The sequence below is a fragment of the Microplitis mediator genome, chromosome 2, assembly GCF_029852145.1.
Source record: "Microplitis mediator isolate UGA2020A chromosome 2, iyMicMedi2.1, whole genome shotgun sequence".
NCBI classification, from domain to species: domain Eukaryota; kingdom Metazoa; phylum Arthropoda; class Insecta; order Hymenoptera; family Braconidae; genus Microplitis; species Microplitis mediator.
Window position 1 is genome coordinate 7,600,529 of NC_079970.1, and position 26,599 is coordinate 7,627,127.

Consider the following 26,599-nt stretch of genomic DNA (forward strand, 5'->3'; position numbering starts at 1 on the left):
TAATTAAAAATAATAAAATAAAAAAAAAAAAAATATTTATAAATGACAAGTGATAAATAATGATTTAATTTTGAAATTGAACCATGAGCTACTTTTAAAAATACGTAAATTTAATGGTTTATTGGTAAGTGTACATGCGCGTGCGTGTGTGTGTATAAAATAACACTGTCTCTACATGTAAATAAAAGTAGGGATTGTGTGTGAAAATGTGTGTACGTGATCAGCTGTATGAACTGACGCCATTACTTGTTGACCGCCTAACTGTCAAACTGAGGGAACAGCGCACAGTAGAGTAGCACTGAGTAAAACTGAGTCCAAGTAGTGAGTAAATAACTCACCTACGACTCACTCAGTTGTTACACTATTATATTTTTACCCCTTTATTTTATTTATCATATTATTATTACACCCGAGGTCAAAACTGGATAAATTCAGTGATTAGTGTACGGGTATGTAATTTTATTTTTTTACTTATATATTTATTTTTATATATATATATATATCATATAAGTTGACAATTACTCATCCAAGTTTACCACTAATCCAAATAATTCAATAAACAAACTCCAATATTCTCTAGGTTATATTTATTTTATAAATCTTACATTGCTTTTATATTTATGAAAATATCCATATATTTAATTGCTATTGAAAGGCAAATATATATATTTTTATTGGGAATTTTAAGTAAAATTTTTTCAAGTTATAAATAATAATAATTGTTTATTTTTTAGCTGAGAGTAAAAAAGAAAAGTTAATTTGAAATTTCCTTGGGAAAATCTATTGTATTATTATTATAATTATATATACATTGGATCGTGAGAACAAAGAACTCTCTGGTATCTTGATGAGTGAGTTGAAATAAAAGTAGAAAAATAAAACACTGGATGAATTTATTTAAAATGCTATTTGTTTTGGTGGTTTATTTTGAATGTTTTGAATATTTTAAATGATTTAAATCCGTGATCAGCATAAAAAATAAATAAATAAAAAATATAAATGTAGGATTTATTTATAAACGTAAGATCGAGTTTGAAAGTGATATGATTACAAACTGGAGTTACTCCAGCTTTATCTCAAGGTCACTTCTGATATAAATTTATAAAATAAAATAATATACTAACTAGGGTTTTTAATATAAATAGGATTTTATTTTAGATTTAGGATTGGCTTGGATTGTGTAATTGACATACTTTTAATGATTACACTCCCAAATAAAATTGATTTCTTTGCTCATGTATCATTTATTTTTATAAATATTTATTATTTTATTTAATGATTGATGACGTTATTGCGTAAATGTCATGACGTCATTGATATCGATTTTAAATAAATACACGAATAATTAAAGTGGGTACTGATGTCAATGTTTAATATTTTGACGTTTGTCATTGAGATAAAAAAAAAAATCAATAACATTTTTTTTTAATCTCAAGTTTTTTCTTAACGACTTTTATTTCAAATGTTTTAAAAATAAAATTTTTATGAGCTAACGCTGATGTAACGTTATAATTTTGACGTTTAATTTAAATAATGGATTGTTTGTTTTATTTATTTTTCTTGTTGATGAAATAAAAAAAAGGTATTATTGCGTCAGCTGTTATGCGCGGATATGTTTAAATTTAAATCTCACTGCGCAGAAGTCTTTGTTGCTGGTGACCAACCAGAGATCATTAGCGCGCGTTTTTAAAACTAACTTGGAGCTGTCATTGGTTGAAGCAACTTGCGCTTTGTGGGATTACAGCCGATGGAAGAGCTCATTCTTTTTACGAACCAATAGTTTTTTTTGAAGACACATGAAAATAACCTTGAAGTCTTTTTAAATAAATTCGTCACCCAGTATAAGGCCTAAGAATTTAACGAACTTGTAAACTTTTTTAACATAAGACTGAGTAACTGAGTGTGCGCGTCTGAACTGGACGTTATTTTATTCTAACGATAAAAGTTTTACATTTTAAAATTTATTTTAAACACATTATGAAATTAAGCGTTTGTTAGTTTTTTCACTAAAATAATTTATTTGTAAAATCAATAACTCAGTGACTTTATTACAGTGAATTATCAAGTGTTTGTTTGAATTTTTAAAATTAATTTCAAACATTTTCTGACTAAAACGTACATAACTAATCCGTTATTTTACTGTAAATCACTCAAATAATTAGTTTGTTTAATTAACATATATATTTATTAGTAAATTTTATATTTATTTATTTATTTAAAGTATTATAAAACTAGACTTTTATTTAAAGTTTCTCGAACCTTCTAAGTCAACCGCAAGTCGAAGCTCAAGATTTTAAGACTGAACTCTTTTCTAGATATTTTAAATAAATATATTATTTTTATAAATTTATTTATTCGTATACTCGTGCAATTTTTTTGAATAACGTGATTTATTTAGCTGATGAAATAGAATTTCGTTAGATCTATCAGTAATATTGCATCACTTTACAATCTTGACACCTACCTCACTGAAGAATCATTTGATATTTATTAATTTATTAAAAATATACTTTACGTAAGTATTTACTTATATTTTTAATTCATATTTTTAAATTTAAATCCAAATTTTACATGAATGTAAATGTAGCAGACATACGAAAATTTTTAAATTACATATACAAAAATTAAATGATAAAATTTTAAAAAATGCACCCACTGAATTTTGAGTTTTCTAAACGTGCATTTTTTTATTTTTATTTTATTATTTCAAAGTTTTAAAAATTGTCAGATGTCCGCTAACTTTACTATCATAAATTTTACTTTTATTTCGCAAGATATTTTAAATAAAAATAAATAATTAATTAAATAAATTAATTTTATTATTTATGTCGATTAAAATAAATTATAAATTAGCAAGACAGTCGTTATTTAATCGATAAAATTAGTTAGAGTATCGAGAAATAATTAAGTAATCACGTGGGTTTTTGACAAGTCTGAACAAGTTTCCAGTGGCTTAAGATTCGAGCACTTTCTTGTTGAAATGTTATCGTGTTTACGTCACTTTCAGTATAACCTCAGCCTTGGGTATCTTAGTCATACTATAGAATATGTATAATACAATCCAGTGTATTATTAGTTGTCTAGTACCTGAATGCAATGACTTCATAAATCCAATACTTAATTATTCTGTAAATAACATATTATTATCTTAATTACTTAAATAGCTTTCGATTATTGTCAAATGACAGCAATGAACATTTATCAAAAAAATAAAAAATAAATTTCGAGTGATAAAATAAATGATACTTGAGCTTTTTAATCTTTTGGTTTTGATAATTCAAATTTATTTATTTATTAATATAAATAATATTTTGTTGTTTACTTTAGATACCGTGCTAGCCAACTGGGTCATTCTTCGTGGTGTGACTAGTTATCCAGCAAAGAAGCTTATAATTAACAAGTTGGTAATAAATACTGACTTTATTGCTGAATTTTGCTGGTCACACGTCGCAGGAATGGACACTACAGGCTCGCCGGCACCGGTTACCATCCACTCACTTCTTGAACAACTTCAAGAAGCTCTGGTACTTGAAGTTAAGTACCAGCCTAATTTACAACTTCCAGCCATCACCAAAGTAAGTATTTTATTAAATTATTTATTTAAAAAGTACACTGTAAAAAATCGGGAGTAAATTCGGAGTGATTACGGATTTTATTCAAATTCGACTTTACTCCGTCACTGAGTTCTGGAGTTTTAGAAAAAATTACTCCGTCTACAGAGTAAATGGGGAGTTTTATTTCAGCAGAGTGATTTCGGATTGATCTAAATTTGATTTAATCCTGCATTCACTCCAATTCAGAGTTTTAATATTAAAATAAACTCCACTTCGGATTTATTTATTATTTAATACACATTTCTGCAATTTACAATATGATACAACTACAATTTAGATTATTTGATGAGCAGGATAGATGAAGACAAAGATAAAAGTAATAACATTGATTAGTATTTCAGTAAATCATAAGTAGACTTCTTTAATTGATCCAATGAACCACGGGCTCAATTTAATAAATTGCTTTCTTGTAATTGGTACATTGATTAGACGGTTATTTCTCAAGCTGAACTTAGGGACATTCAGTTCTATTTATCTTAATAAGTCCGGATTTAGTTTTACTCCGAGGGGATTAAATAAATAAACAGTCATTCCCTCCGCATTCATTCTGGATTTAATCCGCATTTACTCCGAAAATTTTTTACAGTGTAAAAGACCTAGTACCCGATCAGGGAACTAGTTCTCGATTACTCTACTAGTTTCCTGATCGGATACTGGGTCTCACCTTATATTTAATAAATTTATTTATGTGAATGTAATTATTAAATAAATATTAACTCTTTTTTTTTTTAGAATGACGAGGTAATAATAACCGAAAGAAATGGCTCGGCACACGTTTTAAGATGCCTTAAAGTCTGGTACGATTTACCATCAGATGTATTCTTTATAGCGATGAATTTGATGGATCGTTTTCTTACTAAAATGAGAGCTCAACCAAAGCACATGCCCTGCATCAGGGTATCATCATTTTACATAGCTGCCGTCCAAATGTCACAGACAATCGATATGGATCATCTCGTCTCGATTTCGCAATATAAATTTACCCGTGGCGATCTTAAACGTATGTCAGATGTCATCAGCAATAAATTGGAATGGGCTCCCGGAACAACGCCTATCACAGCTCTTACTTTCTTACGTCTTTTTCACGTCATGTTCCATGCAGCGGCGTCACAACTAGGACTTGGTGAACTCTATGCCAGCATTGTTACGGTAGTTAATTTATCTTATGTTAAAAAATTTTTTAAATTTAATAAAATAATTAGTTAAATAATTTTTAATTTTCTTTTTGTTTTTTTTAGGAGTCTGAACTTGTATTGAGGCTTGAAATGGTAGCTTGCAATGTAGAATGTGCAAATTTAAGACCTTCTGAAGTAGCTTTAGTGCTTCTCTGCACATATCTGGATTCTGCGGTTAATCGTTTGAAATCTAATACCGAAACATCAATGTCTTCAGTAGCTGGTTCAAGTTCATCGTCTGTTGACATGACTCAGACACCTGCGCATCAAATTTTAAGACTTGTTGAATTTGCCTCTGAACTTCAAAAAATATGCCGGGTAATTTATTTATTTATTTATTTTTTTTTTAATTTATATTTAAAAAATTTAATATCAGTTATTTATTATGATCCTGAAGTTAGCAGACATTTAGTAATTTTCGGGTTTTTTTTCACCAAATCAATTTAAAAAAAAAAAAAAAAAAAAAAAAAAACTAAAAATTGCACACGTAGAAAATTTAAAAAACTACAGATGCAATTTTTTCAAATATTCGTTTTTTTATAATTTATCGTCTAAAAAAAATCAAAAAATTATTAGACGTTTGCTAACCTCAGTATCATTTATTTATAAACGCCCCTCGGCAATTATACATCTGAATGATAACAAATATAATATAATATAAAGTGTGAATAATTAATCATCGACGTAACTATAACAATAATAATAATAAAAACAAAAACCATGCCCAAAATTCTCAGTTTAAACTTGCCCTTCTAGCTTTATTTTGCACGTCTCAACGCGAAGCGTTTGAGTAGTACTTTACTCTCACTCTCTCAAGGTCAAGCAACTATCTCGGCTTAAATTGCTTTTATCCGATCTTTTTGCAACTGTCCAATGATGCTCCAAAAAAATCTACTTCTATGGCATCTTCATTGATGATTTTGGAAATTCTGTACAGTAGGAAGCGTGTCGAAAAACGTGATCTCACTAAAGGAATTTCCATTATCTTTTTAGGTCTCAGGTTTATATTCGGTACAGCAAAACCCAACATACCAAGCAGCTCTGAGTCATCAAGATGCCCATTAATAATATTAAACCTACAGCACAATGTTAGATATTTTCTCCTATCAGCTAAGGAAGATAGTCCCGTATACTCGTAGGCTTGACGTCTGTCCAATAGAATTCCCGTCTTGCTATTGCGGTATCTGACGTGTCTTAAAAATTTTCTTTGAACCGATTCCAATTTTTCAATCTGATTTTTATAAATGGGATCCCATATAACACATCCATATTCCAATACTGGTATCACTAAAGAGCAAAATAGTTTGATTAACGTGTTATCCTGTTTGAAATCGCTACTAGACCTCAATAGACTACCCAGAGTTATATTGGCCTTAGCAACTATTTTATTCAGATGTCCTCCATATGCTAGCAGTTATAATTATTGTTTTATTTTTTAATTACAGATTTCAGATACAAGTTTTTTTTCAACACATGAAAGAGTTGGCGCGATATTGAGCAAATATAATGCACAAGAACAAATACCATACAGACAAAGATTTGTTTGGCGTTTATCATCAAGAACAGTAAGACTTTTGCGTCCAACAGATAAATTTACTACAAGTCTTCCAGCAATTGCTGAAAATGCTCCAATACCTTCACCAAGTCGAGTCAGGTGTGTTATCATTTTTTAATTTAATAAGTAATTTTATTTATCATTTATTAATTAAAATTAAACTAATTCATTTTATTTTATTATATAGATCGGGTTACAGAATTAATAGGCGCCATGACATGAAGAGACGTTAAAAATACTCAATGTTACCGGATAACAATACAAAAATCATTTAGAAAAAGTACAAACAGCTTCTAATTCGGCATTTACCGCATGTTGATACCACAATACATTTATTGATGTTACGTCAAAATAATTGTTGCTGAAAGTTGTGAGTTAATTCCTTTAAAAATTTAATGGCCTTTATAATTCAATTTACGTTCATGCGAGAATAATTAGTAATTAATAATTAAAAAAAAAAATAATTTATTATTAAGTTGGATCTTTATTACAAATCGCGTGCCAAATGCCAAAAGGGCGTATAATTTTTTTTTTTTTGTGCCAATCGTATTGTAGACGGGTTCTAAGTCTAAAAATGAAAAAAAATTTCCAAAGCCAAAAGGGCATATGTCGCAAATACTAGCTCTTCGCCATACGCTCCGCATGGCGTTGAATATAAGAACGAATATTGAACTTTATTATCTCTAGCTTATAATCATTAATTATTTTGGAATTTCCTAGTTGGTAAAAGTTAAAGTTGATCATTATTTTGATTACATTGGACTGTCCAAGATGATGAAAAATTAAAGTTACTACCATCGAAAATGTTGACTTTTTCAAAATTTTACATACAAACCTCCGGACAATTTTGAAGACTGTTTTTCGAAATTTTTAAGAATCCTGATTTTTTTTTATACGCCCTTTTGGCTTTAGACCGATAATTTCCTAAAGCCAAAAGGGCGTACATCTTAAGATACGCCCTTTTGGCGTTAGTAAGTCAAATTTTTTTTTCTGCAGATCTTTACGTTTCGAGCGATTCTAAAAAGAAATTTTTTTATACGCCCTTTTGGCATGGAACCCTATTTAACTGCTGTAATACGCCCTTTTGGCATTTGGCACGCGAAATAAAGAGCCGTGATAATATTCAGTTTCTATAAAAGTGTTTTGATAAATGAAAAGGAAAAAAAATTGACAAAACATTTTTATAAAAACGATGAAAAAAAAAGAAAATGTGATAAAAAAAAAAAAAAATCGTAAAATTGGTAAATTGAATTGGGAAAAAAGTAATTTAACATTTACGAAAATCTTATGTTTCATATAAAATATGAGACAATAAATATATAATAATAAATTAAAAATGTTGACGAAAAATGTAAAAAAAAAATATACAAAATAGTATTAGTGATAGTGTAATTGTAATCGAATGTTTGAGAGAGTTAGGTCATACAAATAATAAAAAAAAAGAAAAAAAAAAATTAAAATTGATAAATGAAAAAAAAAATATATATATCATAAGATTTAATATTTTAATTGAATTGACGAGATATAAATATTTAAATGCGTTTAGATGTTTATGAATTTAAAAATATATAAACGTCCAAATGGCACATTGACGAACCGCAAATTTATATCAAAAATAATAAATTAAAATCTCAAGCGGTGCCAGTAGTGTAAATGAATAATTAAAAAGTATTGCGTGCTGGAATGAATTTTTTTTCTCTTTAAATGCGTGAAAATAATAATTATTAATTTATAAATTTATAAATTTATTTACTTGACAACAAATAAATTTATGAAAATAAATATAATTAAATTACCATTTAATTGACGTTACTTTAATTATGATTTCACGCATTTGAAAATATTATCATGTATGAATTTATTGTATTGTAAACAAATAGGAAAGAGGTATCGTTTTTGGCACTTGAGGACCAGTTTTTGGACACTCGAAAAATTTAAATAAATAAATTTGTAAAAGGCGCAAAAAATATGATTAACTTTTTAAATATTTAGAGATACTTTTGTCCCGCTATTAAAAAGGAAATTTTATTTTACACTTTTTCGTTAATTAAAATAAAGTATTAAATGTCCAAAAATGTAGCAGTGGCCACAAATGATACCTCTACCCCAATTTATAATTACTTTTTTTTTTTTTTATGAATGCTGGCCTAGAATAATAATTATCACGGTATGTACATCTACACTCTCGCAGTTTGATGACCAATTGTCATTATTATTTTTTTAAAAAAACAAAGATTATTATTTATATTATAATTTGGGTATCGATAAAACAAGAAAATTATTGTAGTTATTTTTTTTTGATGAAAATTTATTTTTATTATTTTTTTATTATTTATTTAAAATAAATATTTTTTCATCATCGTAAACTGTGATAGTTTAGATTTGACTGTGAATAAAAAATAAAATAAAATACAAAAAGAGAATAATTATTACCAGATAAATAGTGAAAAGCCAGTTTGTGCTAGTCACAAAAATTAATTTAATTTTTTCTTTTTTGAATCAATCAATTAATTAATTTTCTCTCTTTATTTTTTTTTAATTAATTAACTTAATTGTAATTAGCGAGAGGAGAGAGGAGAGAGTGTACTAGAATAATGAGTTGGAAGAATTTTTTTTGTTTTAACAACAATCATAAACAAAAAAATGATACTTAAAATGCGTATAATTTGTAATCGCGATATAAAAATAATAAAATGAGATTATAATTGAATTTAAGTAAAGTTAATTTAAGTAAATTTACATATCTCGGCATTAAAAGTGTTTGAATAGCTGTGAAATACTAATAATTACATGATTATAAATCGTGATAATTAAACTTTTATTCTCTACATACTAGTATTCGAGAATGACATGTGTAATTGAATGTAATTAACTTTTAAATAATTCATTGAACAATAATTATTTTAGTTAATGACTCTAAGTATTAAATTTTGATCAATTCATTTTTTTTTATTTTTCTGACCAGTTGTTAATCCTTGACTTGAATTTATTTCCAAGGAAACTATTATTATTTAATTAATTAATTATTTAATTAATTTTTTTTGTAATTTTTACATCAATCACACATAGTCGATTATTTAAATTCAATTGTTAATATTATGTAATCTTCGATAAAACTGTTAAAAGTACAAAATTTGAATGAGTTTAATGAGGCAACAAAAATGATTAATATATTAAGAAAACATTAAATAAAATTTTAAAATTTAAATAAAATATTTTTTGTTATTTAAAAATTATTTAAAACTTCAAATAAATGTAATTTAAGGGTGCAATCAAAATTATCTAGCCTTGGCTCCAGCTGTTAATAAATATAGCAATAGCGCGAAAATATTCAAATTCAAACTGAATGATAATTTTTTCTATTTCTACATCTCAATGAAATTATAAAAAATTGCAGTCCTCGAATACTTGAAAATTTCAACATCTAGTATAAAAATAAATTGAACCACTTTTTTTTTTTTCTAAAACCTAAAAAAAAAAAAATTTAATATTTTATGATCCTGTAGTTAGCACAGTCAACAATTTTCGGATTTTTCAACAAATCAATTACAATGGAAAAAAAAAAAACGAAAAATATGCACATGTAGGAAGTTAAAAAAACTACAAGTGCAATTTTTTTAAATATTTTTTTTTTTTTAATTATCGTTTTTAAAAAATTCCAAAAATTATTAGACATCGGCTAAGTTCAGTATCACAATATTTTCGAGTTATTGCAATATTTAGTAAATACCGGAACTAAAATATTTTTGTGCACCTGAATTCAAAAATTAATTTTATGTTATTTTGTCATCTTTAAATATTTTATTTTTTTTTTAAATTTATGATAACAACAGATCTCTTTTTGACAATTTGATACAATAAATAAAAATCAACTTTGTTAAATAAGTTAATGTATGAATGAACTAAAAATACATATTTAAATATAAGAAAATAAAAATTCTAATTGAATTGCATTTTTCCATATAAGAAAATGCATTTTTGACTGAGCTTCAATTTTAATTCATGTCTTACATGTAATATAATTTTTAAAAAATTGATAATAATTAAATAATAAAAATTAATTAGACAACATGAATATTTTAAATTTAAAAATAATTAAATTTCAAATCACTTTCATTATTTCATTTTTTCATAAACCATGAAATTTAAAAGAAAAATATTTTCTTATTTAAATAATAAAATTCGTAAGAAACTTAATTATTTATCTATTGAAGATAAAACTTGAATCCAAAAATTTTCTTTATATTTGATGCACAATATTTGTATATTTAAATATAAAAGATTTTTTGAGACACATGATAATAAATAATAACTTACAGTATACAGTAAAGAAGCACTAGAGTGATGGAATTATTCACAAAAGACATTAAAATAAATAAACAAATAATTCAGCAGTTATATAATTTCAATGATTATTTTGAGTCCATGTATATTTAAGAAATTTTATTTCTGTAAATGCTAAAAAATATAATCAAAATAATCATTGACATCGTTTGTCTTCGAATCATTTAAACCATAAGTACTTTCAATAAAATATTGTAATTGATGCTGCAATGACATCTTATTAATTCATTAATCAATTAGAAAATCTTTATATTAATTGTAATAATAACAACATTGTAAAAACAAATCAATTCATTAATTAATTTATTAATCAATTAATTGTGAACAAGAGTAAATCATTTATTTATTGTGAAAAATAGCTTAAAATCTCTTAATATATTATATGCAAACTTTTACATTTGCAAAATAAAATAAGATCGCATCTACGATATATTTTGTCTTACTTTTTATTCCTTACCTTTGCCAAAAAATTATTATTTACTTTCTTAAGGGGGTCAGGGTCTTGCACTTTTGAAAAATCGTTTTTTTTTGTCTTTTCTTATAGTTAAACATTTGGAGAATATAATCGCAAATGCGCTTTCATGCCCCAGAAGGCTTTCTCGCCCCCTCCTTCCCTAAATTGAAAAAAAAATGTTTTTTTCTAAAACTTCAAACGCATTTTTCTCGAAACTACTTTTTCAAAATCTGTGATCACTGCCATTTGAAAACTACATGACCGATTTATTTCAATCTTGGTACACCCTTTCTACATATACAATACCTCCCCCCAACGTTGAGTTTGAGGTTTTTATTTTACATTGAGGGGGTTTTCTAATCACCAAAATTTTCTTCCCACCGTCTAAATTTGACACAATATTTGGTGTAATTTTCACACCGAAATTCTTACATCGAGTCATTTACACTACACCGGGTTCAAAAATTTTTTTATAATATACTGTATCTTCTACTTGTTCAAGTATTGGTCTCAGAATGTTCAACTACTACGGCATGTCTAAATAGATAGTTCAAGTACTACTGCTTCCTTAGTAAATTTTAAAAATATGGAAATTTTATAATTTTTTTTTTTTTTTTTAAACAGATTGAAAAATGCCCCTATTTTTATAAGTGACACTTGTTTTGTCGATTTAATTAATTTTTATTTGCCAAAATCATAGTTAAATGGATTTCACTTTGAAAACTGTTCAAGTACTGGGTACTTTACCTTACTCAGTTGAAAATTTTTTTTTATTCATGAATATTTTAAAGAATCAAAAATTATCAACTCAAAGTTCTTAATTGTACTGAATTTGGAAGTTCACTATTATGGAGTTGTTTCGGAACAAATTTTTTTTTCACGGGCAGTAAAAAGTACTAACAGTCACTGAATATTCGCACTGATTAGAAAATACAATTTGTGACGATTAAAAACAATCAAAAATTTAAACGTCATTAATTGTCTTTAATAGTCATAATCGTCATGGTTTTTCACATTTAATCTTCTCTATATAATCGTCAAAAGATGTTCGGGCGAGAACTAAAAATAATTGGTTTATAATTTTATTCGAGTTTATTAATAAATTGTATTGTTGCTTGATTATAATGAAAGTGGAGTGAGCTCAGATTTGTAGCTTTTCGAAGTGGACTGTATGCGTGATTCTGGTATTGATGAATACTCAGCGTGATGATAAGCACAGCGACAGATCTGATGGTGCAGAGCGATGGATTGTAGTCTCGTACAAGCTCCTTTGAATCTCGTGCGTTCTCGTACTGACTCGTTCAATGCTCGTAATTTTTCGTTCAATTCTCGTAATTTCTCGTTCGCAGTGATTAAGCAGCAGCTGTTGGGAATAATATGTCGTTAATGGCTTGCTCGGATGTTAGAAAGGTAGCTGCAGATAAGCTTAGGAGTCAGAAGATAACGTTACAGGTTTCGCGAGCCATGAACTGGCGTTGCGAGAAGCTCAAGCCGGATCATCAGGTCAGAAATAGAGTAGACAGGTACGAGAGTGCAAGAATATCTCGAGATGCTTATCTCGACCAGTCAGATCATGATGCGACCGAATAAGTTAAGGAGCTGATGTTGTTTGCTAGGGCATCTGACGGATCACAAGGTGGAGCCCCAAGGTGTATTATTTTAGGATTAAAAACGATTAATGATGATTAAAATTTCAAATTGTCATAAACCGTTTTTAATCTTCATGTGGGGCCAGAAATCGCAATATTATTTTACGATAAAAGACGATTTGAAACGATTAAAAATTTAATTGTTTTTAATCCTCTTTAATCATCAATTGACGATTAATAACGATTTGAAAAGATTAAAACAAAATCGTTTTTAATCGTCATTAATCGTATTTTCTAATCAGGTATCGATCCCCAATTCCTTTTAATAGGACATGGACAAACGATCGTAGAAAATCAAGGGAAACAAATAATTCAATTGAATAATTTCATAAAAAAACTTTTATTTATTGAGCAATAATTATTGGAATTCACACCATTGACAATATTAATTAATAATTAATAATTAACAATACATCTCTGGCAAGATTCATGTTATTAAATACAAATAAACATAAACAATAGTGTAAAAGATACAACAAGAAAAAGAAATATTAACTATCACAATCGAGAGTTTCAAATTCCGCACACTTTGGGCCATACATATATATATGTGTGTATACCCAATGTTTCTGGTATGTTGTTGATAATTATTATTTCGAAATTCAAGAAATATCAATTTATCTGTATAATATAAAGTGTATGTGCGAGAAATAGCCGACAAAGTTATTTATTGACAAAACTACTCATTATTAATTCTCAAGTTTATTCTCATTAAAAATGAAAAAAACGAGCATATTTTATTACTCATTACAATAATAAATATTTGGCCAATGTCGCGGAATTATTTTTAAAAATATTTATAAAATTAAATATTCCCTATAAGTTGTATTTATGAGTACATGATATACCGATAAAAAATGAATTATTTAGATCTCACATAACGGATAACATCTGACAATAATATTTATATGAATGAATAATATTAAGTTGCTTCATTATCCTTGACTAAAAAAAAAAAAAATACATATATATAAACGGCAAGATTTATTGTCACTTAACATGTAGCTTTTTCTTATTTAACGGAACTAAAAGTTGATACAAAAGTCTGCTTTTAATATGATTCAAAAATTTATAACTGACAGTTCGCAACTGACATTTAATTTTTTTTTTTTTTTTTTCAATAGTGACCGTGTTAAAAATATAAAAGTCATGTCAATAATATTTTTGTTTATACTTTTTTATGCAGTACATATATTTATATAGAATATCGATTGCACTAGTTATGATATTTACCTGAGGTAATTATTTATTTAAATGAGATTCAAGATGTTTACTAAGACTATTAATGAGCAATATCAGTATTATATTAATTAATTATCAGCTAAATGATATATTTACAGTATTTACATTAATCAAACTCTTAGAAAATACATTTTTTCATTCAAAAATGTCTGTCTTAAATATCATGATTACGTATATTATTATTTTTCATCGAATTCAGTACTTGTACCATTGATATTTCCACTACTTGTACAAAGATTATGATTATCACTATGAAAATAAATTAACCGGTAAAATTGTTTGTTGAAAAACTTAACCAACGTATAGTTTAAAGTAACTTTTATAATCTGCACATTTTCACTTCAATTTTCCGTCGGTTACTTTTTCGGTTATTTTTCCACTGGTAATTAACCCTTCGTCAGTAGCGTAATGAGCGTGGCGCCGACTTTTCTACACTTTATTTTTTTTTTTTTTTCAAAATTGCTTGAATTAGTGGCTTTCAAAAAAATTTAATTCCTTCTTTGAAATATTCAAAAAATTTTAACGCTATTTACAAGCATAAAAACACTTGGAAAATTTTAATATTCTAGACCGAGTATGAGAAAGTGGCGCTCTGCCGCCCGGTGCGAGTAATAAGTGTCCGAGTCCTTTTTAAACTGCGATGTTGCCAAGTTTTTTTACTGCCACTATTTAAGCCTGTTTTACCACATGTGGAATAGGTACAACTATTGAAAGCTTTGAAAAATTTTCTTATTGAAAAAATAAGTATTTTAATACTGGAAAAACACATAAAAGTCGCGGTTCGACATTTGGCAACAGCGCGTTCAATTTAATACGGTGATGAGACCTAACTCGGGTGGAAAATGCACGCGACCGACGAAGGGTTAATGATAATCAACGCCGAAATAATGAACAAGTCAACCGTAATTTTTAACGAATTTCTACGGATTTGAACACACTTTAATTTCCGTACTGTTTCTAATACTTTTTATCAGATTTCACTCTATAATTCCTATCCCTGTTGCTATTTACTTTGTATGATAATATAAAACCAATTGTTTTTTTTTGATTAAATCATGAGAGTATAAAAAAATAACAAGTATTCAATATTTGTTCACGTAGAAGTTGATCAGGTTGGCGTGTTGTGAGAGATGTTGTTCATTAATCTCGACATTTAACTTTCAGAATCACACTCATACGTGATCCATTTATCGGTTTACGTATTAATTCTTCCTCAATAGAAAGATTATACAAGATCTTCTTTGAACTCAGAATTAACCATCGCAGTCATTGGCGTCATTTCTTCTTTAGGCTCTAATAACGAGTTGTAATAAGTGTCCATTGGTTTCGCACGGAACGAATTACGTTTTTCATTGAAGAAATTAAGTCTTTTACGTTGAAGGTCTGATTCAAACCATTGGCTCGCTCTTCCAGATGATCCTTTTGGTCGGTATAATAATATCTTCACGATACTCCATACGAGAAATATTATTCCGCCAAGGAAAAGCGCGTAGGTTGCGACATCTTGCACTACTGGTAATACATTTAAGTACAAAATAAACCGGTTATTCATACTTTCCGGAAGCTCATACATTCCCTATAACAATCAAAGTTAAAGATTTAATTAATAATTAGTTTGTCATTAATCGTATCATTAAATGTATCATTCTATTTATAATGAAAAGTTAATCGGTATCGTAATTATTTTATTTATTTTTTTTTTTAATGCATCGTAAAGTTAACAACCGAGCTGCAGGAAAATATGCGGGATTAGAGGTCCTAATTTCCTGCCGTGTTGTACATACTATTTTTTCTCGTACCAAGCCGAAAGTTCATAAAACTTTTTCCCTGCTTCAGGGAGAGACAAGTCGAACTTTTGGCATCGGTATGAGAAAAACTTTTTTTTTTAATTAGAAGCTTTTAAAGTATTGCTAATCAGGTTTTATTAAAAGAGCCATCTGTATAGCTCTGGTTGTCCAGTGAGTGCTTAGAATTTTACTCCCACGACTATTCATTTTCCCACCATTCTTCTAAAAAAGATTATACGCATGCGCAAAGCAGAATATTCATAGTGGGGGAAGCATTGCGGTCAGAACAAAATCGGAGCTCACTGAGACGACCGTAGCAGTCTGTATCTGCATGACTAAAGTCGCGTTTTTGTTTAGAACCATGTTGGATATTAATGCTGCCGTCATGATCACTAGATCGTGGATCACTAGATTTTATTTTTTTTTATTTTACTGGAGTTTTGAATATTCGTTATCTTTATCATGCAGAAGAAGTCTAGTAGTAATGAGATATTTTTTGTTGGCTACATAATATATTTATTTTTTAATTAATGCATCGATAAATCAATTTATTACATTGAATTATCATCAGACGTTTACCTTGCATTGATACAACGATAAAAAGTGTATTGTAATTTAAAATTTTTTTATTTACTGATTTATTATAATAAATATTACTTACGATTTCAAACCACAGTAGAGGTAACACGAGATTGGAAAAACCCTCGACATTTGAAATTCTGCTGATATCTTGCAAAGCCATGTTTATTTGAAAACGGAAAGCTAAATCTACTGGAAGTCCTGACTTAGGTTGAATATAAAAATACGATTCGTGTTTTTCTTTTTCGGGTTTAAGACCTTCTACCCCTTCAAGAAGCGAAGGATCTGATTCGTAAAAATGAGGATACGATAAGGCAATAGGGAATCCTGTAGAAATACATAATTATTATTTTTTTAAATAAATAGCTTTAATTAATTTGTAATTAGTCATGAATAATTGTTAATTAAAGAATAAAGGCTTACCATAATAGCAATCAGTGACATCAATTAAACCTGGCTGTAAGCATCGACCTTCACGACAAAAACATTTATTTTCAGAATTATTAGCTCCATTGTCTAATTCATTGTCCATAAATTTATATTTATATGTATGTAGACCTTTAACATCTTTCTCACCTATCCGTACCTATTTATAGATTTTCAATTATTATTAATATTAAATTTTTTGAAATAAATTTTAAATTTCAAATTGAACTCGACGATGAATTAAAGTACATACCATTTTAGCACTACGACAAAGACTTTTTCTGTAAAATATTAGTGTGTCATTTGGTTCAATATAACTTGGAAATTTGGCTCCATCACTTGCACCATTGACGTTTCCACATTTGCCAGTCCATTGAGGTAGATTGACATCACCATTATATTTTTCAATTAGTCCAGTTTTTCTTATGTCTTTCTCTCCGGTATAAACAGTTTCAAAATCACCATCAAAGTCATACATCTATTTCAAAATAAACTATTTAATTTACATGATTTATTGTATTACTTCTACGGTCACTTTATTTTCGACCATAAAAAATCGTAATATTAAAAACTCTTATAATTTTTTTTATTCGTTTTATGGCGAATTTATGTCAAAAATTACAATAATGAAAAAATTCTTATGTACGCGCCCTTACAGAAAAACTGAAAATTCATTAGTGTTGATGAGTGTTTTAGTAGTGATCATTAGTGACCTTTAGTAATCTGACTAGTCAATCTTACAACACTTTTGAAAGTGCTTAGTGTTGGATAGTGTTGTAATAGTATTCATTAGTACTTCGACTAATGAATCTTGCAAAACTTTAGGGATCGATTAGTGTTACCAGTGTTGTATGAAAGTTTATTAGTCGGAGTACTAATGGATCTTGCAACACTATTGGAAGTGGTTAGTTTTGAATAATGTTCTATTAGTGTTCATTAGTAATCTGATTAGTGAATCTTACAATATTACGAGAAGTGCTAAGTGCTGATCAGGTTTCAACAATGTTCATTGGTAATCCGAATAGTCGGTATTACTCTACTGTGAAATTTAAATTAATGACACTGAACAAATGGAATTAAACGCACTAATGACACTAAACCATTAGTACGCGAAAAAACTAAAGCATTTGTGTTTCTTATCAGTGCTGATTATTTTTTTTCCGTAAGGGCGATTGAAAGTAAAAAAACAATCGTTTCTATGAATATCGAAACCGATATTAGACAATTTAAAAAAAAATATATTGAGACTACTTAATTAAGTAAATAAATACATACCCGATCAATTAATCCAAGTTTATCAAATTTAATCCATGATGGCATAAAACTGTTGCCGAGTGTAACAAGACTAGATTTGTAACCAAACATAAATTCTCGTGCTGTCATTCTTACAAGTGGATGTGAATCTGACTGTTTGATCAAAGCATTCAATGGCCAGGTTGTAATTATTGAAGCATCTTTCATAACATTGGCGATACTCTATATAAAAAAAAAAAAGAAACAAAATAATTAAATGAATCAAATATAAACTCAAGCTTATGTACATTAGGGTGACAATTATTTACTTCATTTTTACAATTTAATAATAAAAATAGAGACCCCTGAAGTTCAATTTATTTAATATTTGCATTAAAAAGTTTTTCAAGTACAGAGAAGATATGTTTTGATTAGATGTTTAAAAATTTTTAAATGCGACTTTGTAATTTTTTTTCAGCTGAATAAATTAATTAGTGTGGAAAAATATTTCATTTTTGAAATAATAATTTAAGAAATGAAACGAAGGCTATTTCTGAGATCCGTAAATTCGAGACAACGATAAAATGTCCGGTAAATTTAAACTGAGGGAAATAATTTTTACCCTAAAGTGCATATTAATTTATTTAATAAAAAGAATTCAAAATTTATGACGAAAAAAAAAACTAGTAATGGAAAAAAACTGGATACGTCAACATTCAGATCAAGTTAGTAGTTAAAGAGTAGTAGGTAAATACATACTCACAGATTATATCCTACAGTTTTATCTATTTTGTCAATAAACCGATTACATGTCGACAAAACCCCTTCGTCACAATCATCCTCCTGCATAATTGTCATCCGGTTTACATTATGACGTAATGCATTACACAGATTTTAATTCCTAATTTTAGACATTTTATCATCTGTCTATGACGACTAAATAATTTATTCGATTATATTGTTTTCTAATATTTTTTATTTAAAATTTTTCATGTTTACTTTTTTAAAATTTTAATTAATTGTTTCGACTAGAAAATTCTATTTGCTTACAAATTATTACTAATTGTAGCGTGTGCCGTTTTTATATTATTTTTAATCAGCCTAGTCTATAATTGATTAACGTTTAACTTAACATTATTAATCTTATCCTTTGAAATTATTCATAAATCAAGATTACGTCAAATGATTAAAGATAAAATGATAATTATAACGATTATTATTTATAATTACTGGTTTATAATTTCATTAATACAGTTGTTTAAAATCACTACTATAAATTTTCTTTTTTTTCGCAATTTACTTTTTTTTTTTCAATAAAAAAAAATTATTTATTATTTCAGATTTTAATTAAGATAATTTTATTGATTAATAAAATTTTTTTTTTGTATGATAAGTAAATAGTAATTGAAATAAATTTTGTGTTTATTGAAATAAATTGTGAGATTAAATAAATAACTCAAAGAGAAAAAAAGTGTATAATCACGTCTTTTTCTTATTACATTATGCAATAGAAATATAAATTATAGATTAAAGTTTATCTTCGTGAATGTTCACTGTCAGCATGTCCATATTAGAACACTTGTAATATTACTCAGCTGTCTGTCTCGAATTTTTAATAGAAGTTAAACATTTTTTTTTCAAATTAAATTTTGAAGAAATTGAAAATTGGATCCAAATTTCGATGGAAATATTTTTTTTTCTAACATTAAAAGTTCTAAAAAAAAAAATTCTTTAACTAAAATTATGTTCGGCATTTGATGAAAGCTTGTTGTCAATAAATTTTTATAATTTTCTGCTAATTAATTGATTGGTTTAAAAACAAAACCAATACCTACAAGTGTCTTTTTCTCGGATCTTCGAAATTAGAGACTCAAAAAAATTGAAAAAATCAGGAATAATCTGTTATTTTTTTTTTACAAAAATAATACCAATGGTAATTTCATTGGTTAATAAGAAAAATTTGATCATTAAAAAAATATAAAAATTTAATTAGATACAGTGTAATAAATTTGAAAGTGAATTCGGAGTGAATTTTTAAGCCTAATTTACTTCGTCCTAATTAACTTCATTGATTACGGAGTTTTAATGTCGGAATAAATATCATGCTGAAGTTAGCCAACGTCTAATAATTTTTTGTTTGTTTTAAAAACGATAAATTATAAAAAAAAAAATATATTCCAAAAAATTGCACCCATAGTTTTCTAAATTTTCTACATATGCATATTTTTAATTTTTAATTTTTTATAATTGATTTGTTAAAAAAAAAATCCGGAAATTGTTAATTGTCTGTTAACAAATTATTTGTATGAGCATTAAAAATTGTTTACTTTTGAACGTCACTTCACGAAGTTTTGCTATAAATAGTAAAAGTAAAACTCTTCCTTGTAGTAAACTTTACTCCGATGACTTCACGTTTACCGTGCATATTTTTCAGTGTAAAAAGAAGATGAAATTATTTGATGATTTACTTGAAAAATAAGTAAATTCAATGATTAATCTAGATTACTTGCCTTAGGAATTATGTGGACAATTTGCGACTTTTTATATTTTTTAATCGCGACAACATATAAATATTAATAAGAAATAAAATTACACTGAGAGTAGTTTACTATTCAACATTATGTCTTGTATATAATTACTTATTTTTCTAACATGCGATATTTATTCTAATAACTGATGACTCATTCATTATTTTCTCATAATTTTATGTTATTATAAATTAAAATGTAAAGCGAAATCCCGTGTTACTCATTCCTCCCTCACTGTTATTTTCCGTAACAGGACTAATTTTTTTTACTTTTAACATATTGATAAAAACTTTTTTTTGTTACTATTTTATTCCTAAAAAGTTAATGCGATTGACCTTGAATAAAAACCGGATTCGCGAATTCGGAAGATCATCAGCTGTGAATTATGACACTAACTCAAATACCGGAAATAAAATATATGAGTAACATGAAAAAAAACTAAAACATTTACTGAATAGCCTCGAGTTTTATCGATTCAAAAAAAAAAAAAAATGAAAACAAAATTATTTATTTATTTATTTAAATTTAAAAAAATGATACATGAAGAATAAAAAAAACTCGTGTAAATTATTCTTAAATTAATAATTCGTCATAAAAAAAAAAAAATAATAATTAAATAGCCAAAGGAAAACCAGTTTTTGGGTGTAAAAAATTTGTACATGGAATAAATTAATTAGAAAAACGTTTTTATCATCGGAAACTAAAATGACACTCATGTTATCTATTTATCTGAATCAAAGAAATTTAATAAAAATATTCCATTGAATATATTTTTGAAAAAATTTGATTATTTCTATCAAATTTTATTGTTAAAAATAATAAAAAATTAGAAGCAATAAATATTATAAAAAAAAAGATAAATATATAATACAAATCGATAAACTCCATCTGCAACGCAAAAAATCAGGTTTATATATTTGTTGACTGAAAACCCGCTGAGTGGAAATTTTTCGGCAAAAATTAAGATAGATGACTTTTTTATACAACTGGTAATTTTGCGAGCCAGTTAAGGAACGTTTGTTTTTTGGTAATTTTCCATAAAAAACGATAATTTTTGGTCAACCGTTATAATATTCGGCCGTCGACATCAGACGAATAATTTTTTATGGCCCCTAAGTATATGTTACAGTAATATGTACTGCATATAAATGAATATACTCCAAGAAATCAAATTATATTTTTAGAATTACCATCCAGGAAATTGTAATTTTTATATCTGCCTTAAATTCTTGTATTTATTTTTAGATTGTGAACTAAAAAACTGACCTCAAGCATTATTTGAGCAAATCAAAACCAAGTCAATACGAAATATCTAATCGCGGATTTAAATAAAAACGGATAACAATATTAATTCATTATATTATTTTTAGACCTACTTTCTTATTGATCTCGATTTTATCGACTCTAAATCACATGATCTATTTTGTTTATAAACCTAGTTATGATAATCTTTGTGTTATCACTAATATTTAGGCTGTTATGATGCAAACTTATTTTCTGGGACATGGTCTATTATTTTAATTAAAATTTAATGTTTGTTATTTATGATTTTATATTTACAATATTTGATATTATGAAATCTATCGTAAATATTTATAAATATATATATAATTGTACCTACCAGTAATGCAATGTTCGGTAAGATGAGAATATCATCTTCAGCTCCACCACTTAATTCTGGTATATATGTGAGTGGATGCTTTGGAATTGCGGTTACTGTTCCATTTTCATTAAAGGTTATATTTGAATGCTCTAAATGTTCTCTAAACACATGAAATAGAAAAATTATTTATTTATAAATATATTATTGGGAAAAAATCATTTTATTGTTTGAAATATAAAAAATAAAATAGCCTTCAATTCAATTAATTATATTTAAAAATTAATTTAAACTCTTCTCTGTACTTTTATATAGAACAAGGTCTTGGGGTAGAAATTATTATCATTATTTTTTTTTTTTTTTTCAAAATGGTTTTAAATCGATTCAATAAATTTACAATTTTTTCAACGCAATTTTAAAAATCTGCAATTTATTTTTCGAAAATATCTCATATTTACACGTGAATTTTAATTTATCAATGTGTAAAATTTTTTTCTATTTTTTTGGATACTTTATTTTACTCAAGAGTAAAAAAAATAATTTTATCTAAAAGTTTTTGTATAGATTGTAATTATATTTATTGTTAATGAAATTAAAAGTATAAAAAAAAAATAATTACCTATAAACATACGGGCCGATTTCTTTGAACTTCAGTTTAGAATCGATGCCTGATATGTATTCTTCACGATTAGTTACGTTAAATAAGTAAACTTTTAGGTACAATTCTACTGGCGGCTTCCTCCACAATTCAAAAATTTCACCATTGTCGCTGAACATAACTTTTAATTTAAAAAGTAGCTCGTAGGGCTGAATTACGAGTATTAACACACCGAAAGTTATACCAAGAAGGCCTAGACTCATAAATGTGAAGATACCTGTTGACAAAAAAATAATTTTACCAATTAATTTATTGTTATTTATTGGATTTAAATGCCAAGGCATAGAGCCAAATGGCCAAAATTATATACACAGAGTAAATGCTTCACGTAATTACAATAGGTATATAGATAGCTTAAATATAAAAATCTCATGATACTCATATTTACATATTAACTTTTATACATTGCAACATAATCATTTTTCATTTTTTATTTTTACCAGCTTACTATTCACCAATTAATCAAGATTTAAAAGATAATCAAACACTTTGGTTTTAAAAGACTCTAAACTAAGAAAGTTTAGGATTTCAGCTGGCGAATTTTGTCAAAACCGTAGAGCTGATACTACAAACGAATGCTCATAAGTTGTAGTAGCAAAGTTTGGGACTTTGAAGGTGATATTATTGTTTTGTGCAGCTATCCTGTGCGATCGCCGGATAGCTCAACTGGTAGAGCACTCGGCGCGATACCGAATTGGTCTGGGTTCGATTCCCAGTCCGGGCTATCTATATTTTTCTCAATTTATCGATAAATTGTCTTATTGAGAAGGTTATTTGCATGTTTGCATGTTTAGGTTTCCACTATATTTAAATGGTGGTAAATAGGATTTTCATCTATAAATAGACGACGTAGAAATTTTGGTTCACCTGACGACAGTAATTTGAAGAATAGACAGGCTAGATATTATAATCTTCGTGACTTTACATTTAACCAATTTAGTGAATGTCGATAGGGTGTTATATGTTCGTCTCGTTTCAAATTTACCTCGTAAACGAACTCAAAATTTATTGAACAAAAATTTTATTCCTATTGACTCGATAAATAACTAGAGTAGTACCAAGTTCTGATGATTTTTTTGCGTTAAAAAATTAAACGTTTGAAAAAATACGGAACAATACAATTTTGTAAGAAGAAAATTTATAGAAAGTGTGAAAGATAATTTTTTATTGCATCTAAATAAAATAGATCTTAAGAAATCGGCTGTAAAAATTTCAATTACAAATATCATTGCATTGAATATAAAGATAAATATTTTTACGACACTACAGAGTTAAAATTATTTATGAGTTCACGAACTAATAGACAAATAATTAATTTTTCTTAAATAATGTAACTTATATCCCATCAATTTTTTTGAATTTTATGAATAAATTATTAATATAAATGGATAGAAAACCTCAAATTTAAAATATGAAATAATAAATTTATAAGTTTTTATTAAAAATTTTTTAAGGTGACGTAATTAATTTTTTATTCAAATCTAATTACTATCAGTTACATCATTATGGAGATTGTAAAGGAAATAATTTAAATATTTTAGAAATTATTGATAAATTATTAGTTAACTGAGATATTAATTATGCATTTTATATTAGTAACAAAATTTTTTTTATTATTCAAATAAAAGTGACGTCAAAAAAAAATGTAATTTATTATTTTTTCATCATAATTGAATTTTCTATTCGTTTATTTGTTGCGTATAATAAATTATTTGAATAAAAGGGCAAGAAACTTTCAAACATAATTTTTGTCAGCAAATTATGACACCATTTTTACTAGATTTCATAACGAAATTATTCAATGGATTACATAAAAAAATATAAACAGAAAATATAATTTTCAAAAAAAATTTTCTAAAGATATTAAATTTAACTTTTAAACATAGAAGCGGAATATAAATAAAACTTAACCAGCCAATTAGTTTGAAATTTTTCAAGAGTTAATTTTTTTTCAAAAGAATCCGGGTATCTGGTGGAAGCTTCTAGAAGACTATCAACCGGTTTTCACTCGTTTTTTATTATTTTTATTTTATTTATGTATTTTTTTTGTCGAAACCTTTTTTTCTGTTAGATGCATCGAGTTTAGTGACGTCAAGCAATCTGATTCAGGATCTTAATGCATGGTCCTGAACCCTGCCCAACTCCGCGAGCTACGCTTTGATCGCGAATGACCATCAAAAGAAAAACCCAAAGCTTCAATTCTCTTAGTTAATTTTATTACGCGTAAATATTTTTATTCATCTATAAATAAACTCAAAATTTTCCTACCCACTGATGACTATTATTTAATTGTCATACACATTAATATATGTAATATTTCAATCCAACTTTAAATGAAGAAAAAAAAAGACATATTAATTAAAAATATTAATTAAGAATATTCACATCATCAGTTTAAATATTTTATTATAATGTCAAGATCAAGGTGAAAGACTTTTTTATTTCACTGTGAACTTGTAATGTATTCAACTGCATTACTTGGTAATCGATACGATCATATTATGAATTTATTATATATATTGACAGCAGATATCATGTAGTGCAATTAAATAATAATTGTAATATTTATATTTATTTAAATTTGTTTCTTAATTATTAACGAGTGTGAATGTAGCAGACATCAGATAAATTTAAAATTATTAATAAATAGAGTAAATAATTTAAAAAATCCACTTATTAATTTCAAAATTTTTCAAATGCGCATTTTTTTTTAATTTTAATTTAATAATTATTTACTCTATTCATTAATAATTTTAAATTTGTCTGATGTCTGATACATTCACACTCATAATTATTGTTCATTTGTACACAGGAAAAAGAATTTCTTAGCATAAGAAATTTTTACTGACCCTAAGAAAATTTTATCCGCCCCAAGAAATTTTGACATTCGAAATTGAAAACAAAAATTTTCCTGAGGCGAAAAAAAAATTATTTTGGGGCAAGAAATTTTTCTCTGTATAGTAGACGTTTAGTTTCATTAAAAAATTTAATAACTTTATAATATTTTTATATCGAATTTTTATTATAAATATTGATAATAAATTGACGTGATATTTTGTTCTATTATCAATAAAAAGAATTTAATGATTCATTTGAATAAAGTTCTAGCAGTTGAAAATGATTAATTTGCAAATTTGTTTTGGGGCAATGCACTTTACTATCGCTCTTTCAAACTTATCAAAATATAAATATATACTTATTTATTTATTCATAATAAATATAATAGAGAATATTTAAAGATAACAAACTACTATATAATGTAATAATATATCAGTTGTAATAACTCTTGTTTGTAACAGAGTTTATGGCAACGAACTGTGCATTTTTAATAAATGTAAATATTTATGTATATATATATATATATATATATTTATTGATATAAATTTATTTATCAATTAAACCGTAATAAATTCTAAATATATTTTATAATATTTATTTACGACAAGGAAATAATAATTTGCTGAATAAATATTTCGAGATTAAAAAAAATTTCTCAATAATTATCAAGGGTAAATTTTTTTATTCAAAAATTTTGCATCATGTAAAATATTTTTGTTTAACTGGAATTTAATTATTCTATGACATATTTGGAGTCGCGAAAATAAATAATTTTTTTTTTGTACAAAATTTAATGCTAATTAAGAAAAATAATCAAGTCAATAAAATATGTTCTGAGTAATGTTTATTTCTAAAAATATAAAAAATAGTAATGCAAATTTTTTTTGTAAAACATAAAAAAAATACACATAAATGGA

At 26.5% G+C, this 26,599-nt stretch overlaps 2 protein-coding genes and 1 long non-coding RNA gene across 6 annotated transcripts in view; 2 read left to right on the forward strand and 1 right to left on the reverse strand.

Annotated features, from left to right (window-relative positions):
- Positions 1–247: 247 nt before the first annotated feature.
- LOC130664115 (cyclin G) lies at positions 248–9,804 on the forward strand. 3 transcript variants are annotated; one of them, XM_057463877.1, is made up of 6 exons: positions 248–449; positions 3,328–3,575; positions 4,347–4,763; positions 4,853–5,107; positions 6,235–6,443; positions 6,532–9,804. In XM_057463877.1, exons 2-6 carry the CDS (start codon positions 3,456–3,458, stop codon positions 6,575–6,577), a joined length of 1,047 nt encoding a protein of 348 aa, XP_057319860.1. In that variant the 5' UTR covers positions 248–449; positions 3,328–3,455; the 3' UTR covers positions 6,578–9,804. The 3 variants fall into 3 exon arrangements, with proteins under 3 accessions (XP_057319860.1, XP_057319861.1, XP_057319862.1); XM_057463878.1 differs by lacking the exon at positions 248–449 and adding an exon at positions 1,923–2,515; XM_057463879.1 differs by lacking the exon at positions 248–449 and adding an exon at positions 2,989–3,128.
- Positions 9,805–12,209: 2,405 nt separating this feature from the next.
- Positions 12,210–13,875, forward strand: LOC130664119 (uncharacterized). Its single transcript, XR_008989307.1, has 2 exons — positions 12,210–12,778; positions 13,034–13,875. It is a non-coding gene; the product is annotated as an uncharacterized LOC130664119 (long non-coding RNA).
- LOC130664114 (scavenger receptor class B member 1-like) overlaps positions 13,113–26,599 on the reverse strand; it is a 29,230-nt gene continuing 15,743 nt past the window's right edge. For both annotated transcript variants that reach the window (XM_057463876.1, XM_057463875.1), the window contains exons 2-8: positions 22,806–23,061; positions 22,208–22,349; positions 18,101–18,301; positions 17,079–17,303; positions 16,823–16,985; positions 16,482–16,726; positions 13,113–15,609 (exon numbers count right to left, since the gene is read on the reverse strand). In XM_057463876.1, the coding sequence (XP_057319859.1) occupies positions 15,259–15,609; positions 16,482–16,726; positions 16,823–16,985; positions 17,079–17,303; positions 18,101–18,301; positions 22,208–22,349; positions 22,806–23,061 (1,583 nt within the window). In that variant the 3' untranslated portion in view covers positions 13,113–15,258. The remainder of the gene's footprint in view (positions 15,610–16,481; positions 16,727–16,822; positions 16,986–17,078; positions 17,304–18,100; positions 18,302–22,207; positions 22,350–22,805; positions 23,062–26,599) is intronic.